We start from the raw sequence: 14,840 nt of genomic DNA, 5'->3' as shown, positions 1-14,840 counted from the left end.
ACCGGTACTACCTGTCAATAATGGAATTAATTGAACACAGCTGGCAGATTGCCAGAAAATAGCCGCAATAGCTTTAGATCTGCAGTCTACAAAAAACAGTAAAGACAGACCAAAAAAATTAGTCTTTTCATTGAAGAATGAGTTGTTAAATTTTGATTGAGAATCTGTATAAGTTACGGCTACCTCTATACGCTGCTCTCAAAAAACCTTCTTTAATAGTGACACACAATCATTTGACCTTCACTTTGAATTAAAGTAAAAAAATTCATTTTCAAAGTGAGGAAGTCATTTTTGAGAGTGAGATAAGTCACGTGTGACCAAAAATTTAATAACGCGAATGAACAACAAAACTCGCTCCACTAAGAATGAAATGACGTTACGCACGCACTTCAGTTGAAATTGCATGAACGAAAGAACAAAAGGTAGATTTGAAGTGGTTGTGACGTCATATGGTCGTAACAAAAATCTTGACGACGAAATAAAACCAAGAGAAGGCCAATAATAGCCACCGCTATCGCTGTGCGGCTATTAAAAAAGACAACAAAAGCAACAACAAATACAGGCAAAACTCAAACATTCGCATATAATTTTTGAAATAGTGTTAAGGCTATAAAAGGCGCTAGCTAAAAATTTAAACCATTAATTAGGTGCAATAGCAACAGATGACACCTACTCCAAATGACTCATTGATAAGATAAGAAATTGTGCACACCAACAGGCAAGTTCAGAAAAATCGCTAATACTTTTTTTTAAATAAATGCGTTTTAAAGTTTAAAAAATCATTTAGCTACTAAATCATTTAGTTTGAAAAATCATTTTTCTTTCATTAATCAGAGTAAGTGATAAGACAAAAGAACAGAAGATACGTGAAAACATCAAATGCACTTAAATTTTACGACAATAAATATTTTCAAAGCCGTTAAAGCATTAGCTGCAAAATCAGGGATTCAAGCGTTTGTAAATAGAAGCAATTATAACCCATGTATAACTTTTTAATCATAATCAAGAGAAAAGCGCTTAAAACAGAAGTCGAATTGCCACGATGGAACAAAAATCTTCAAAAATGGAAAACTTTCTCACTCCACATTCAAGGTAGTTTAAGTAAATCACTCCTCGTGCCTAATGGCCATTTTGTTCCTTTGACTACTCCAGTGTGAATAAAATCACCGCTCTAATTTGACCTCCCATTGCTATTAAAAAGTCAAAAAAGCGTGAACCGATCTTAAAAAGAGCTCATCAATACAATCTAAATCTTTGGATTGTAAAAACAGCAGGCCAAGTCTTGAAATCCATTTCAACAAACTTTCATTGACTAAACAGAATTGGATTAGACATAGAAAACCATTCAGAGAAAAACTCGAAAAAGAAAGTAAGATTTCTGCACATGTGCAAAAATCAACCGAGAAAGCAAAATTGGTTAAAACGCCGTTTTCTCACTCCTGCTTAAAACTAGAGTTTTAAAAATCACATCACAAAACCAGTCGATTTTTCGCTACTTCCTGTTTCAGCGCCACCAAAATTACTTCTCTAATTTGACTTCAAAATTCATGAAACATCGCAGGAATAAAAAATTCGGAGCAAAACTTAACTTATGCCCTAACCACCCACTAAATTAACTATTAAAACTATTTACATCAATAGAGCATTCAATTTGAGACAACAAACGGGGGAACCAATTAGAATATAAAAGCGAAATGTGATGACATTTTTTTGGAAACTTTTGACAAGTTACTACCCTAAAACCATTGCTTAACGAATGACTACCTTATGGTAGAAAACAAACGATAAAAAATCTAAGAAAAACGAGGAAAAGGTTAAAAAATTAAAGAAGACATTCTCTAAAAATTGAAGGGTTCTCAACACACAATAGAAACTAGTTTCTGTTTAATCCTTGAACGCCCACACTACATGTAAATGCAAACAAAAAACACTTAAATATTACACGTAAATACAAAAGAAAAGCACCATAAACTATAAACAGCAGCATTGGTTCATTTATTTTATATCTAGCCTATTCAATCTTTAATTGTTTCACTTAGTTAAAAAAACCCTGAGAAAACTCTAATAAAAATAGAAGATAATAGACAACTATTCGGAAAACCAAAAAGACAGGTGACAAAATACTTCAAAAGAAGCAAAAAATTGACTGCGCTTAGACAATCTTCGACGGCTAAAACAAACTTAAAAAGATATCAATAGGTATTAAAAGGTCGCCAAAACTAAAATAAAACTAAATTTGAACCAGAAAAGTAACCCAAGACAGTTTTACCTTGAAAAAGAATACGAAACACCATGTGTCTAAAACGGGGAAATAAAAAACAGCTCAAGATTGCATCTAAAAGTCTATGATTGAGATGGTCAGAAAAAAAATCCATAGACGTACAGCTACTTATTGATATGGTTTAGCAAGACTACTTTAATCGAAAAAGTAAATTTAAAACTAAAAAACTGCTTCAAAAAAGTCACTCATGATCACAACAGTTTGCTCGCTTAGCGAAATTTTTTTCACCAATTACTATTTCACACTCTCTCGAAAATGCGGTTTTGTCAGAAAATTGCTTTCTCTTATCTCTGCTCTTGAAATCATTCAAACGCTTGACGAAAACAATTAGTTTCCACGTGCCGCATTGACTTTCACATCCCATTTTTAATAAACTCTATAAATTATCAAGAGGCTCCCCGCCAGTACTCCTCTACGAGTCGCGATAAAAAGCGCCCAAAAACATTTCAAATTATTAATTGTGAGAAAAAATAGTACCACTACAATAGCCGGCTGAGAAGATGAGGGCGGCTATTAAACATGATAAAATATTTGTTAGCTGGGAGGATTATGCTCGCTCAGCGAAAATTTTGTCACCAATTAATATTCACACTCTCTCAAAAATGCGGTATGGTCAGGCATGTACTTTCTCTTATCTCTGCTCTTGAAATCGTTCAAAAATTTGACCAAAATAATTATTTCCAACGTGCCGAATTGACTTTCACATACCATTTTTAATAAACTCCATAAATTATCAAGACGCTCCACCAATACTCCTCTACGAGTCGCAATAAAAAGCGCCCAAAAATATTTCAAATTATTAATTGTGAGAAAAAATAGTACCACTACAATAGCCGGCTGAGAAGATGAGGGCGACTATTAAACATGATAAAATATTTGTTCATATAATACATTATCAAAACAATTCAAATTATTCGCACAAATTAGTGCCTTCAAATGGCATGACACTGAGGTTGCTTAAGGTTTTAAAAAAAATTATTATGGCAGGGAGTGAATGACAAAATGTAAACGCAACCATTTATTCCCTAGCTTGCTTTTAATAAGCTCGATCAAAAAGTACGCATCGAGCTCGAAAGTTGAAAAAGCATTGTTCTCAAACTTGAATTCTCAACAAATTCATTAGCAAAATTCAGTGAAGAACTTCAATAGGGTGCTTTAGAACTTGGAGAACACTTTCTTTCCACTGCCTCCTGGCTTCGTCACTTTGATCACATTGAATCTAACAGTTTTGGAGAGGGGTCGACATTCACCCACAGTCACTATATCGCCAATCTCAACATCTCGGAAACAGGGCGAGCAATGAACTGACATGTTTTTGTGTCTTCGCTCGTATCGCTTGTACTTTCGCACCTAAACACGGATCTTTATAGAAGGCATTTTTCAATAAGCTGCGAACTGGCATCAATTTCTGTATCACTTGGACAATTCTTTCTTAGACACGAAGCGCACGAAATGAGACATTCCATTCAGTTTTTCAGGATTCCAAAAAATGACATTAGCGACCACAGAAAAACAGAAGCAACTTTGTTAAAACAGAAGCAACAGGATGACCAATTTTGAGATGACTGAGGTGAAAGGGTAGATAGGATCACTATTTCTTACTGACCCAGTGGAGGTAGTCCCTTCTGATGACGATGGTCCTGTGCATCTTCATCTTTTTCACTTCACCCTTGAGGATCCTGCCTCTGATGCTCACTTGTCCAGTAAAGGGACACTTCTTGTCAATGTATTGTCCCCTACAAAACAAACACATTCACACACACTTTCATCGCCTAACTATATGCATGATCTTTCAGCATGCAAAAGGTGGTAAACAAATATAGCACTCCAATGCTAATGCAGCCTTAAATATCACCTAGTAAAAACCACGTGGACACCAAATTTAATAGATGCGGTCTTTGACTGTGTATATATTGCAAGAACTATTTATGGTGCTTCAAATAGAGATCATATGCAACGCCTCGAAAATCTGCCAGAACTTTCAAAAATTTGATTTCTCTGTTCTTAAGGGCTCGGGGTTCGGTGACTAATTAGCAATATGACCTATAGCAATCAACTTTGTTTCACTTGAAAACAACAAAAACTGACAAAGACTTGGTAAGTCATTTCAACAGTGTTCGTTCAATCATTAAGAGCACGAATAGATTTTGATGTAGGAGCAAGGTCGTCAATAATTTTGAATTTCGTGTCATCTCTCCGTACTGGACAGTGAATTTAAACGAGAGTACATGCCTAATGGCTTCCTTGGGAGTCTTGAATCCGAGTCCAATGGCCTTGTGCCACCTCTTCCTCCTGTGGATGCCCTTGATGACCATCTCCTTAGAGACAGTGTATGAGTGCTGCTTCTGGAAGGATTTCTCCACCTGTACCATTGACTCTAACTCAGACATATTGGCGGATGTTGGTAGCTGTTGCTGTATACTCAACACACAAATCTGAAATTGTCAAGTACAATCTATAGCACACTGACTTTAAAGATATACATTGAAAACTACCGGAACAAACGGGCTCGAATGCAACACGAAACTCTGCCAACTCTAAACGGATTTTATTTTTAAAACATTATCCAGAAATAATCCAAATTCTTTCAGAGAGGAAAGTATAGTCATCTGATTTTTAAGGAAAACTACTCTGCTACTTTTGTTGAATCATACTGAGAGGTTTGCACAAATTATGTACGTTAATGATACTTGATAGGGCCATATTAAAGCGCAAGGGAGCAAAACTCTTCGGCCAATTAAAATACGGTGGTCATTGAACTGTCTTGTGTATGGCATGTCTTAAATTGTCCCTAATTGCAGATCAATTAAACGAAAACAAACCAATAGATATTACAAACTTCGTTTAAGAGTAATAATTGTTTCATGAAAACAAAACATCAATTCAAACCTAATACAAAAGAATCCATACACACAAATTTATTTGCTTTTATTCCGTTTAGTTCCTGGCTTAGACGCAGGCGTTGCCGGACTAGTTCCTCCAAAGGTAACTCCAAGTCCTGATGATTGGGTTCCAAACAATCCTCCTCCTAACGTCGATTGATTAGGGGTTCCAAATAACGAAGTGCCAAATCCTGATGATGAAAGACCTGAACCAGTAGTATTTCCTGCTCCCGCAAAAAGTCCAGCTTTTCCAATTACGGCATTTGAATCAGTCGTTGATGAAACAGTGAAACAATTCGGCCCAATTGTGCAAGTTACAGCCGAGTTCGTATTGCTGATATCACGGAATTCCACTCGTTTTTCCATACTTTTAACATCAGGGTATTTACTCGGTGACAACGAGGCCAGATTCAGATTTAAGGAGTCTTTCTGCAGTTTTTTGAACACGTCTGTTGAATCTTGCTGGGTTGTTTTTTTATAGTGAAGATATTCGGCCTTTAATTGCTCCATACGTTCTTGCAACATTTGATACTTTCCGACTAAGCCGACAAAAACATCGTTAATTTGCTGCAAGCCGGCTACAAAATCCTCCGTTGTAACCGTTCCATGCCTTTCGGCGAAAAATCTTTCAACTAACTGCAACTGGTCAGATAAATTAACCATTTGCTGCAGAAAGAAATTAGTTTTTTCTTGAAAATAGACAATTGGGTTGTGATAAGCGTCTTGCAAGGCAATTGGGGTATCTCTAACCCGAGATATCATTTCGAAATTTTTAAGTTCTCGATTAAACTCTTCTTTAATACTCTTAGCATGATTCAATGATTTCTGAACCAAACTGAATGCCATTACGGTTTCATTTCGGAGATTCGAAACTTCACTTTGAATTTCAAAAAGCGGCTTAGCGGTCGAGTTTTTGCTGATTTCATCTCTGTACTTTTTCTCTTCAACAATGTGTTTCTTCAGAGCATCAACGTGCTGTAATAACTCGGGAGGAACATTCGACTCCTTCGCTAACTTCGGTTGTTGGCTTGCACTGCCTGCGTTTTGAGCATTTTGGCCGGCTGTGGTGGATACCGAATCAGTTCCTCCTAGTCCTTTAAATTGAGGAGCGCTTGTGGTTTGACTAGCTGGCGTTGGACCAAATAACGTCCCAGATCCTGCTGGCTTTGCTCCAAATAGTCCACCGGTTCCTGCAGTACTTGTTGTGGCTGAGAATCCACCAAAAAGAGACGGCGCTGATGATTTGGCTGGGTTGAGGGTTCCAAACAGCCCAGTTCCGGAAGAAGACGTTGCAGGTTGTGTCAAAAAAAGGCCTCCAGAAGCCGAAGTAGTGGCTGTGGGTCCAAAATTGAAACTCAAACCTGTTCCAGTTTGAGACGAGGTAGAGGTTGTAGGGTTGAAGCTGAACCCAGTGGTAGCTGAAGTCTGAGGTTTAGCGAGAGTTCCAAAGAGGCCACCTGTATTAGGAGTTGTAGAGGCTGCTGATTTAGCTCCGAAAGAAAACATCAATTTCTGAAAATCGCTATTCAGATTATCTGAGAAAACATTGCAAACATCAAACATGATTCAGGAAACCATTAAATTGATTATAGTTACGTAAAATTAATTTATTCTATAGCAGAAAAAACGAATACAATGCCTTTTTTGATAAATCGCGTTTTATGAATTAAATTAAATTTTCAACACCGCTCCCATTTGGGCTTGCAACTAAAAACATGAATCCCGGAATATTTTTGTCTAATATCTACAACACGCAATTTATTAAAACTTTTTCCGCTCTTTTTCGGGAGGTGCTCTAACAGTCACTTCCTGATCCCAATTGATCTCAATCCCCGATGCCTCAAATTGCTGTCGGTAACATTGCACTAAAACCATAACACCTTCCGTCGATGGGTGCACTCCGTCAGGGCAAATAGGAGCTATCGCCATTTGAAACGCAGCGTTCACGTCCAACAGTTGAATACTTGTCCCGTCATACACAAACTCATTGAAAAGTGCTTTAATGAGGTTATTGATTCGCTCAACGTACACATTGACATGATTGGAATCGCCTCTTGTAGGAGTTAAAGTTCCAATTTGCAATACCTGAGGACAAAATTTTTGATGAACTAAATCGATACACTTTTTGAAATGAACGCGAAACTCAAGATCGTCTTGACTGCAGGCTAAGGCATCGTTTAAACCTATGCTCAAAATCACATGCTTTATCTGTCTGGAAGGGGAGTAAGATAAACGTTCGCTGAGATCTTTAGCTTTTGCACCACCAAAACCTCTAACAAATACATAATCACTGATGTTTTCCGCAATTACTCGCTTTTGAATTGAGTCGCCAATCACAAGACCAGCAATGTCTCCATCTCTAGACAGTCCAAGCCCAGATTTCATATTTTTGGGTCCGTTGTCATACATTGATTCCAACGCCTTCATTGCATTTCCAGTTGAAGATACGAAAGCACCGGTTCCGGGAACATTCCTTATAGAATTACAGGACTTCTTAGGTGATGATGATTCATTTGCATCTTCGTAAAAAGAGGGAGGGGCAAAATCTGGATCCCTGTTGTCTCGTAACTTCTTGAGTTTTTCATCCACGACTTCGACAAGTGTCCGTTTCCTACTATCCCATTCTCTCTTATCGCTAAGTGCATTCGACTTGTTCTCTAATCGATTCTGCTCAATTTCATTGTTGATCTCCCGTTCCATCGTTTCATCCTTATCCAGTGGCAATTTCTCGTCACAGTCCACGTCAGATTTAACCAGCGGTAAATTACGTTTCGCTCTAATCTTATTCAGTCTCTCCTGAAGAGCTGCTTGTCGCTGTTTCTCTTGGTGGTCTTTTTGGTTCTGTTTTGCTTTGGTCTCTTTATGCAAATCTTTCAACATTCCAAGTTGACTTTGTCTTGTCTCTTCATCCAACGAAAAATCAAAGTATCCGACACCTAGTTCGCGTGCTTCATTTTCGCGCATATGCTGGTAATGAACTGGGGCAAATATTTCTTCGGCTTCATCAAACGTGATTGAGGACCCTTCCTTTCTCAAAGATTCAACTTTTGATGGGTCTTCAAGTATTTTGCTCTCAAAGTCGACCAAATATCTTTTCGAACCATCGCTGCCAATGCCTTTTGAGTTTTGCATCTTATCATAGAAGCTGCTTTTCGCTTCCAACATTGCTTTAGAGTTTGCTAGGTCAGACTCGTCCTCATTGTCAACTCTTTGCTTCACATTAAGATTTGATAGAACAGGACTTTTGCTTTGGTTTTTAAACTGCAAATGATCACTTCGTGATTTATCCTGCTGTGATTGCTCTCCCTCTCGCGTCTTTCGGAGGACTTCTGTCTGTAAAGCAAGCAAACTGTCCATTGCGTGACATTTACTTTCTAAAATTTACACTCAAAATATTCAGCAATTATTAAGCCTTCAGGATACTGGTTAATTTTAAATGTTGACTCTTATTGTTAGAAAAAACATTCATAGAATTGTTGTACATATGAACTGATTTCTAAAAAATCCAACTTCACTTTCAGTTCACCTGATAGTTCTGCGCCCCGAGTCATTCCTATTTCATTATTATATAGACCGGATTATTGAGAGCCCTTTTCGTGAAAAGGATTTTAGAGGCGGGCATTTATGGTTTACATAATTGGTGCAAGCTCGCTGCATGCTACAATCAAAAGGATACCCTACAAACTCAGAAGTGAATTAGTTGGCAGAAGTTACAGTCTTGGAGGGCTCAGCTTCAACGAGAACGCTAACAACCCATTGAAGGTGTTACAAACTCTACTGAGAGGACAGGGTATATTTGCCAGAAAACAGTTATAATTTGGCACGACGCTATCAGTAATTCGATAAACAAACATAAAAGCAACAACTACAGGGCCATAAGTGTTGAAAAGTTACTCGAAATACTGCGTGAATTCAGTCATCGAATCGAAGCCGTTGTGTATTGTAGACGTGAAGGAGCCCCTCGCATTTTTCGCAAATTATTGGAGAGCAAAATTAACATATTAGACGTTAAATCAAACCTTCTATCCCATCGCAAGAGTAAAGATTTCAAAGTTTTAGACGACCTAAAACAAACTCACCCGTCCACTGAACTTGAAGCCCGATTGTTCTCAACTATTTGGCGGCACAGAAGGAACTTGAAAAGCCTTTACAAGAGTGACAAGAAGAAGAGGTCGAAACGGTGCAAGCCAAAGAAAAACAAGCCATCAAAGAAGCAGAGAGAAAGAGCGAAACATCTCAATAGGTAAATTTTGATTGTTTGATTGTGTTGTTTGTTTTTGTTGGAGTGCCTTCGCAACCTTAACTGGTAGGAAGGGGCTTGTACTCTTGAACTCTTTAAAATTGGGAGATAAAGGTAAAACTCAATCAACGAAGTACCCATGTGGTACCTGTAATCTTGAATGCAAAGATAGATCGGTTTGGTGTTTTAAATGTGGTTGCTGGTAAGACGCCTGTGATTGTTCCAGCATTGCTACAAGTGTCCTTAGATGTCTGCAAAGAACTTCAGGGCTTATTTTGCTCTGTAAAGACTGCAAAGAGAGTGGTAAAAAACTTCTCAGAGATGGACACGATGATATAAATGAAATCTGCTGTAAACTAGCCTGCATACAAAAGCAGTTAACTGATCGACAACTGAATGAGAATAAGCTTGAAAACACAGTGCAGAAATCTATTGATGAAAGAATGTTGCGTACTGCAGATGACGGTAATCAATACTTCGAACCAAGCGAACAGCATAATTTTGGGGGAAATGACAACTCAATTACGGAAGATTTAATCAAAACAGAGTTTAAGTCACTTAACATCTCGAAGAGCAGATGTCAAGATTCGATACCACCCATATTGTTTAAAAGATGCGGGGATCAATAGCTACGTCCCCTAAAAACTCGTTCTGTAATATCAAGCGATTGCGCAAATATCCGTCTGCTTGGAAGACTGGTATTGTCAGTTCGATATACAAAGATGGTGACAAAAGAAAAGTTTCGAACTATAGGCCAGTTACTCTATTAAACACTGTCGCAAAATCATTTGAAAAACTTACCTTTGCACCAATTTACATTGCGTTTGCTGATGGTATAATCAATTTCCAATTTGGTTTTAGGCCAAGACTTTCTTTTGTACTACAATTACTATACAGTTTATCTCATATTTACTCACACCTGAACTCGAGAGGATCTGTTAATTTATTTATTTTATTTGGCTTTTCCAAAGCGTTTGACAAACTATGACAAAGTATCCTAATGAAAAAGTTACTTCAAATTCCAATCTTCAAGGCTTAATTAAATTGATACAAGACTAATTATTAGGAAGAACACCGAACGTGCGAATAGGTGACCAGTTATCAATTGAGCGAATTGTAACATCTGGAGTACCACAGGGATCGGTATTGGGACCATTTCTTTTTCTGATGTACATAAACGATCTCCTCAACGTTAGCCTTACTATTTGCTGATGATTTAAAACCGCTTTACAATGGCAGACCTGAACAAGTAACCTTAGAAAAACAGCAAACCGACTTACAAGCCCTTCATAGCTGGAGTGTGCAAAACCATCTACTATTCAATTTGAAAAAAAAGTTCTATTAGCGAATTTCAGTACAGTAGAAATAAGAACACCCTAGAAGATTTTTGTTTTATTATGGATGGAAAAAATTCAAACCACAAAACCCTGGTTCGTGACGTTGGCTTGTTCATGGATGAATCACTAATCTGGAACGAGCATGTGGAAGAAAGAGTTGAAATAGCCAGAAAATCGTTCTTTCGGTTGAGAAGAAGTACGATCATTTGCACCAAGATTAAAGCCGACCTATAGCGATCAATAATATCAATGTCGATGCTATCTTTATCCGAATGCTGGGAACTAAAAAAACGAATTTCGAAATCATTGAAAAATTCAATAAAAAGGTTCTGAAGAGGATTTGCGGAAATTTAGACTACAAGGACGCTTTGGCCAAATCCAACTTATTACCACCACTCTACTTTAAAGTGCTTAAAGACCTTCTGCTTTTCAGTAACATCTTGGAAGGAAGGTACAATGTCGATTTTTCGAAAGAATTCAACATCACCAACAGCGCTAGACGGAGTCGTGTTGTGCTTCCAGACACTAGATACGAATTACAGAGGCATAACTTTTGGTATAAGACTGGATTCAGAACACACGTCGTGCAAAGAGATCCTGATTCCTCTAACCCGAAGAATCTGAAGAACAAACATATTGAATACATGTGGAGTTATTTTAATAGACATTAGACTGAAAACAATCCCTGTACTTGGATATTTATTTGTTTATGTACAAACTGACGTGCCAATCCTAGATTGTAAACGCGGGGTGTGATTCCCCAGTGGCATATCCATGAAGTCATAATAATAATAATAATAATAATAATAATAATAATAATAATAATAATTATTATTATTATTATTATTATTATTATTATTATTATTATTATTATAATTCCGGGTTGGCATTCCCCTAACGACGAGGGCTCATTCCCCTGATACTAATGCGTCCCCGTTGTGATACAATTCGGGTTCAGAGAACGGCGTTTCGTTATCCTACAACTGTTACCCATCAATTGTTTTCTTTGTGATATTCTTGAAACAATTGATAACGATTCGCATGAGGCTTATGTTTTCTTTTTGACTTATCGTTTTACTCCTCTTCAAGCAACCAAAAATTGAGATTGATGGAAAACTCGTGAAGCTCATAGAAGTTTACCTAAAAAATAGACCACAGTTCGTTAAAGATTGCACCGGCTGAAGAGGCAATTAAAATTGCGCTGAAAGAATTGTACTCCAGTGACGAGGCCCCAGAGATTCTGAGGTCAGCTATGAAGAGCTTTTTGAGAATACCCGTAGTGAATGTTCACTTTAAGTGTAAAAAAATGTTGTACACTCAATCGGATGGATTAGCCATGGGTGCTTCGCTGGCGGTAATTTTGGCAAATTTGTGGATATCTTTTGAAAAATCCTTGCAGAAACCAAATGAGTGAAGGAAAAACAAAAATACTGACAAGACAGGAAGGGAATGAGAAATAATTGTAACCGACGCATTACCTTCCGAAGGTCGAGTTGTTGTTCTTGTTGTTGTTGTTGTCGTTGTTGTTGTTGTTGTTGTTGTTGGGATTTACAGCTGTGCTGAAGGGTCTAAAGTCCCCGTCATCAAATTAAAATAATGGCCAATAACTTCTACAGTTTTGACAATCGCAGAACAAATTCCAAGTGCATAAATTTTACTCAGAAAATTTCTTCTCAAAAAAATTCCACATTTTTCGTAGCATTCGGTTTTTCAGTCCAACTGGTTCTCTTTTTTAATAAATTTTCTAGGTGTTTTGCAGTTCGACATGTTTTAAAGGTGAATTCGCTGCTCACTTTCTATGTTTGAGTTTTCGTTATTTTGAAAATTTGTTGTTCCACTTTTCTTTCGTATGTACTTCTTGTAGTTCGATGCCGCTATTCTCTTCTTTCAGAGCTTTGGAAACTAGTAAAAGGTCGTTAAGCTGGATAAACACTGGTAGTTGCAATATGTTTAATTGTCAAACCTGGCTTTTGTATTTTGTTTCTTTATTTCTCGGTGTCCATTTGACTATCTTTTTTAAAAACTATTCTAATTTGAAATTCAGTTCTTCCTGCTGACAGGGCACGTGAAACCATACAAGAGTAACGGCAAAATTAAGGACTTATATGATCCCAATTTCACAAACGGGTTTACTTTAATTGCAACATTTCGCTTAAGCTTGTACAAAACTTTGTTTGCTTTCTTCATTCTTTATTCAATATGCTGCTTCCACGATACATCAATGGCCACGTGAATACCAAGATCTTTGACAGTCGCGGTTTTTGCCAATTTTTTCCCATCAATTTGTTCTGTTGGTCCCTACCTCTGATTTTCAGATATGCTTAATTGTTCATTGCCAGCTACATTTTATTTTTGATTACCCAGTTCTCAATCCTATGTAGATCATCTTGAACTTCCCAGTAGCTTCTTTGCACAGCCAAAATTTTAAGATCATCAGCAAAGATAAACGACTCAGGAAACATCAGGACATCTGGAAGATCTCTAATAAATACACAGAACAGTAATGGGCCTAGGAGCGACCCCTGTGGTTCCCCGCTTGTTATATCGAGTTTCTTTCAACATGTACTGTCCACACGCACATATTATTGTCGGCGAATTTTCAAATATTCGATTCACATTTCAAGCAAATATCCGCCAACTCTATTGTCAGTCCACTTTTGAATTAATTCAAAAAGAGGTACTTCGCCAAAAACTTTTGATAAGTCAGCGTAGAAAACAATTATCTCTGAGTGAGTGTCGTGATCAAAAAATTTATATATTCCTTTGAGAAACAACAGCATATTTGTTTGCACAGATCTTCTCCAGACAAAACCATTTTGACTCTTAGTTAGGAACTTTTGAAAAATCTTGCACAATGCATTTTCGAAAGCTCATAACTATGAGTCAACATGGTTTTGTCAAATAAGAGTCAACATGGTTTTGTCGAGTGCAAATCATGCAAAAATGCTTTCATGCAAAATGCCAAAGTATCACTGACATCGAGTAAAAAAACATGCAGGAGACTGTAAGGATCTGTTCGTATTGTACATGGAAAAGTGCAACTGTGAAGGTACAGGAATTGAAATTATTGAAGATGTTTATGTAAGAATTTGTCTGCACTGTCAAGGGGAACCCTCTAGACTACCTTGAGTACGTAAATTCTCTTCACAAAAAACTTACAATTCACTCTTGAGACTCCCATCGGCAACGAAGACCTGGCGTTCCTAGATCTGAAAATAAATTTAATCGATGAGAGAAAAATTAGCTGTCATTGGTATCAAATATTGACCGATACCGGCAAAATCTTGAACTTCCGTTGCTGTGCACCGTTAAAACATAAAAAAATGTAATTCAAATGACTGTGCATAAAATTTTCCATGCAACCCTTGACTGGTTGCATCCTTTGAAGTAGATCCTAAGAAACATCAGAAAATCTAGACTGAAAAACAGTATTCGATTGTGTGGTCTTCCAGGAATATAAAGGAGACGTTCGATAAAATAGTCACAAATAGAAAAGTTAAAGAAAGACCCCACAAAAATGAACAACATCTCAAAAAAATTAAAAGTCCCAACAGAAATGGACTTAAATCGATTTCTTTTTTCTATTACAGAGGAAACATCACTCATACTTTTGCAAGTAAACTGAGAAATTGTGTGATATTCCTGTCATTTTTACAAGAACAAAATTAAAAACTTGCCTTAAAAACAAGTTGAAAAACTAATAAAAAATAACAACGATTTACGTCAAAAAGCTGAATCTTCAACTAAATACGAGGAACGATGATCGGAGGCAGGAATTGACATTGAAGTATTTGTTCAGATGCAAAATTTTTGACTTTTGAAGTTCAAAAGTTATTGTGGTACATGTTAATTCAAAATTATGTCAACCTCAACCAGCAGAGGATAACAACAGAGATAAAGGCAAGTAAAACTGCTCTTCAGAAAACGAAAACAGTATATCTGGGAATTTCCGAAACTTCGGAATAGAGAGTGAAAAATTTTTTGTGTAAAGTGTAAATAAAATGTTGTAAGTGTGACTTCAACTGTAAATAATTTAAAAAAGTCTTTGCTGTCTTAAATCATTTGAAGTTAAAAAAATTGACTCAAACACAAGACTATAT

At 37.0% G+C, this 14,840-nt stretch overlaps 3 protein-coding genes across 3 annotated transcripts; all 3 read right to left on the bottom strand.

Annotated features, from left to right (window-relative positions):
• Window positions 1-3,368: 3,368 nt before the first annotated feature.
• Window positions 3,369-4,717, bottom strand: LOC142336054 (small ribosomal subunit protein uS17-like). Its single transcript, XM_075384550.1, has 3 exons — window positions 4,514-4,717; window positions 3,888-4,017; window positions 3,369-3,631 (listed from the first exon to the last, which is right to left on the bottom strand). The coding sequence occupies exons 1-3, from the start codon at window positions 4,669-4,671 to the stop codon at window positions 3,437-3,439; spliced, it is 483 nt and encodes a 160-aa protein (XP_075240665.1). The 5' UTR covers window positions 4,672-4,717; the 3' UTR covers window positions 3,369-3,436.
• A 126-nt stretch (window positions 4,718-4,843) lies between these two features.
• LOC142336053 (uncharacterized) lies at window positions 4,844-6,729 on the bottom strand. Its single transcript, XM_075384549.1, has one exon. The coding sequence runs from the start codon at window positions 6,724-6,726 to the stop codon at window positions 5,200-5,202; it is 1,527 nt and encodes a 508-aa protein (XP_075240664.1). The 5' UTR covers window positions 6,727-6,729; the 3' UTR covers window positions 4,844-5,199.
• Window positions 6,730-6,755: 26 nt separating this feature from the next.
• On the bottom strand, window positions 6,756-8,572 carry LOC142336052 (uncharacterized). Its single transcript, XM_075384548.1, has one exon. It carries the CDS (start codon window positions 8,518-8,520, stop codon window positions 6,925-6,927), a length of 1,596 nt encoding a protein of 531 aa, XP_075240663.1. The 5' UTR covers window positions 8,521-8,572; the 3' UTR covers window positions 6,756-6,924.
• Between the last annotated feature and the right edge of the window lie 6,268 nt (window positions 8,573-14,840).

Source organism: Convolutriloba macropyga, chromosome 3, assembly GCF_964194025.1.
Source record: "Convolutriloba macropyga chromosome 3, txConMacr16.3, whole genome shotgun sequence".
Classification (NCBI taxonomy): domain Eukaryota; kingdom Metazoa; phylum Xenacoelomorpha; order Acoela; family Convolutidae; genus Convolutriloba; species Convolutriloba macropyga.
This window is presented reverse-complemented; position numbering and strand designations above follow the sequence as displayed.

Coding starts and splice junctions, on each gene's coding strand:
- LOC142336053 (XM_075384549.1), bottom strand. CDS start 6,726: ATGTTTGATGTTTGCAATGTTTTCTCAGATAATCTGAATAGCGATTTT.
- LOC142336052 (XM_075384548.1), bottom strand. CDS start 8,520: ATGGACAGTTTGCTTGCTTTACAGACAGAAGTCCTCCGAAAGACGCGA.
- LOC142336054 (XM_075384550.1), bottom strand. CDS start 4,671: ATGTCTGAGTTAGAGTCAATGGTACAGGTGGAGAAATCCTTCCAGAAG. Junction 4,018..4,513: donor ACTCCCAAGGAAGCCATTAG/GCATGTACTCTC, acceptor TTTGTTTTGTAG/GGGACAATACATTGACAAGA. Junction 3,632..3,887: donor GAAGGGACTACCTCCACTGG/GTCAGTAAGAAA, acceptor ATCCGTGTTTAG/GTGCGAAAGTACAAGCGATA.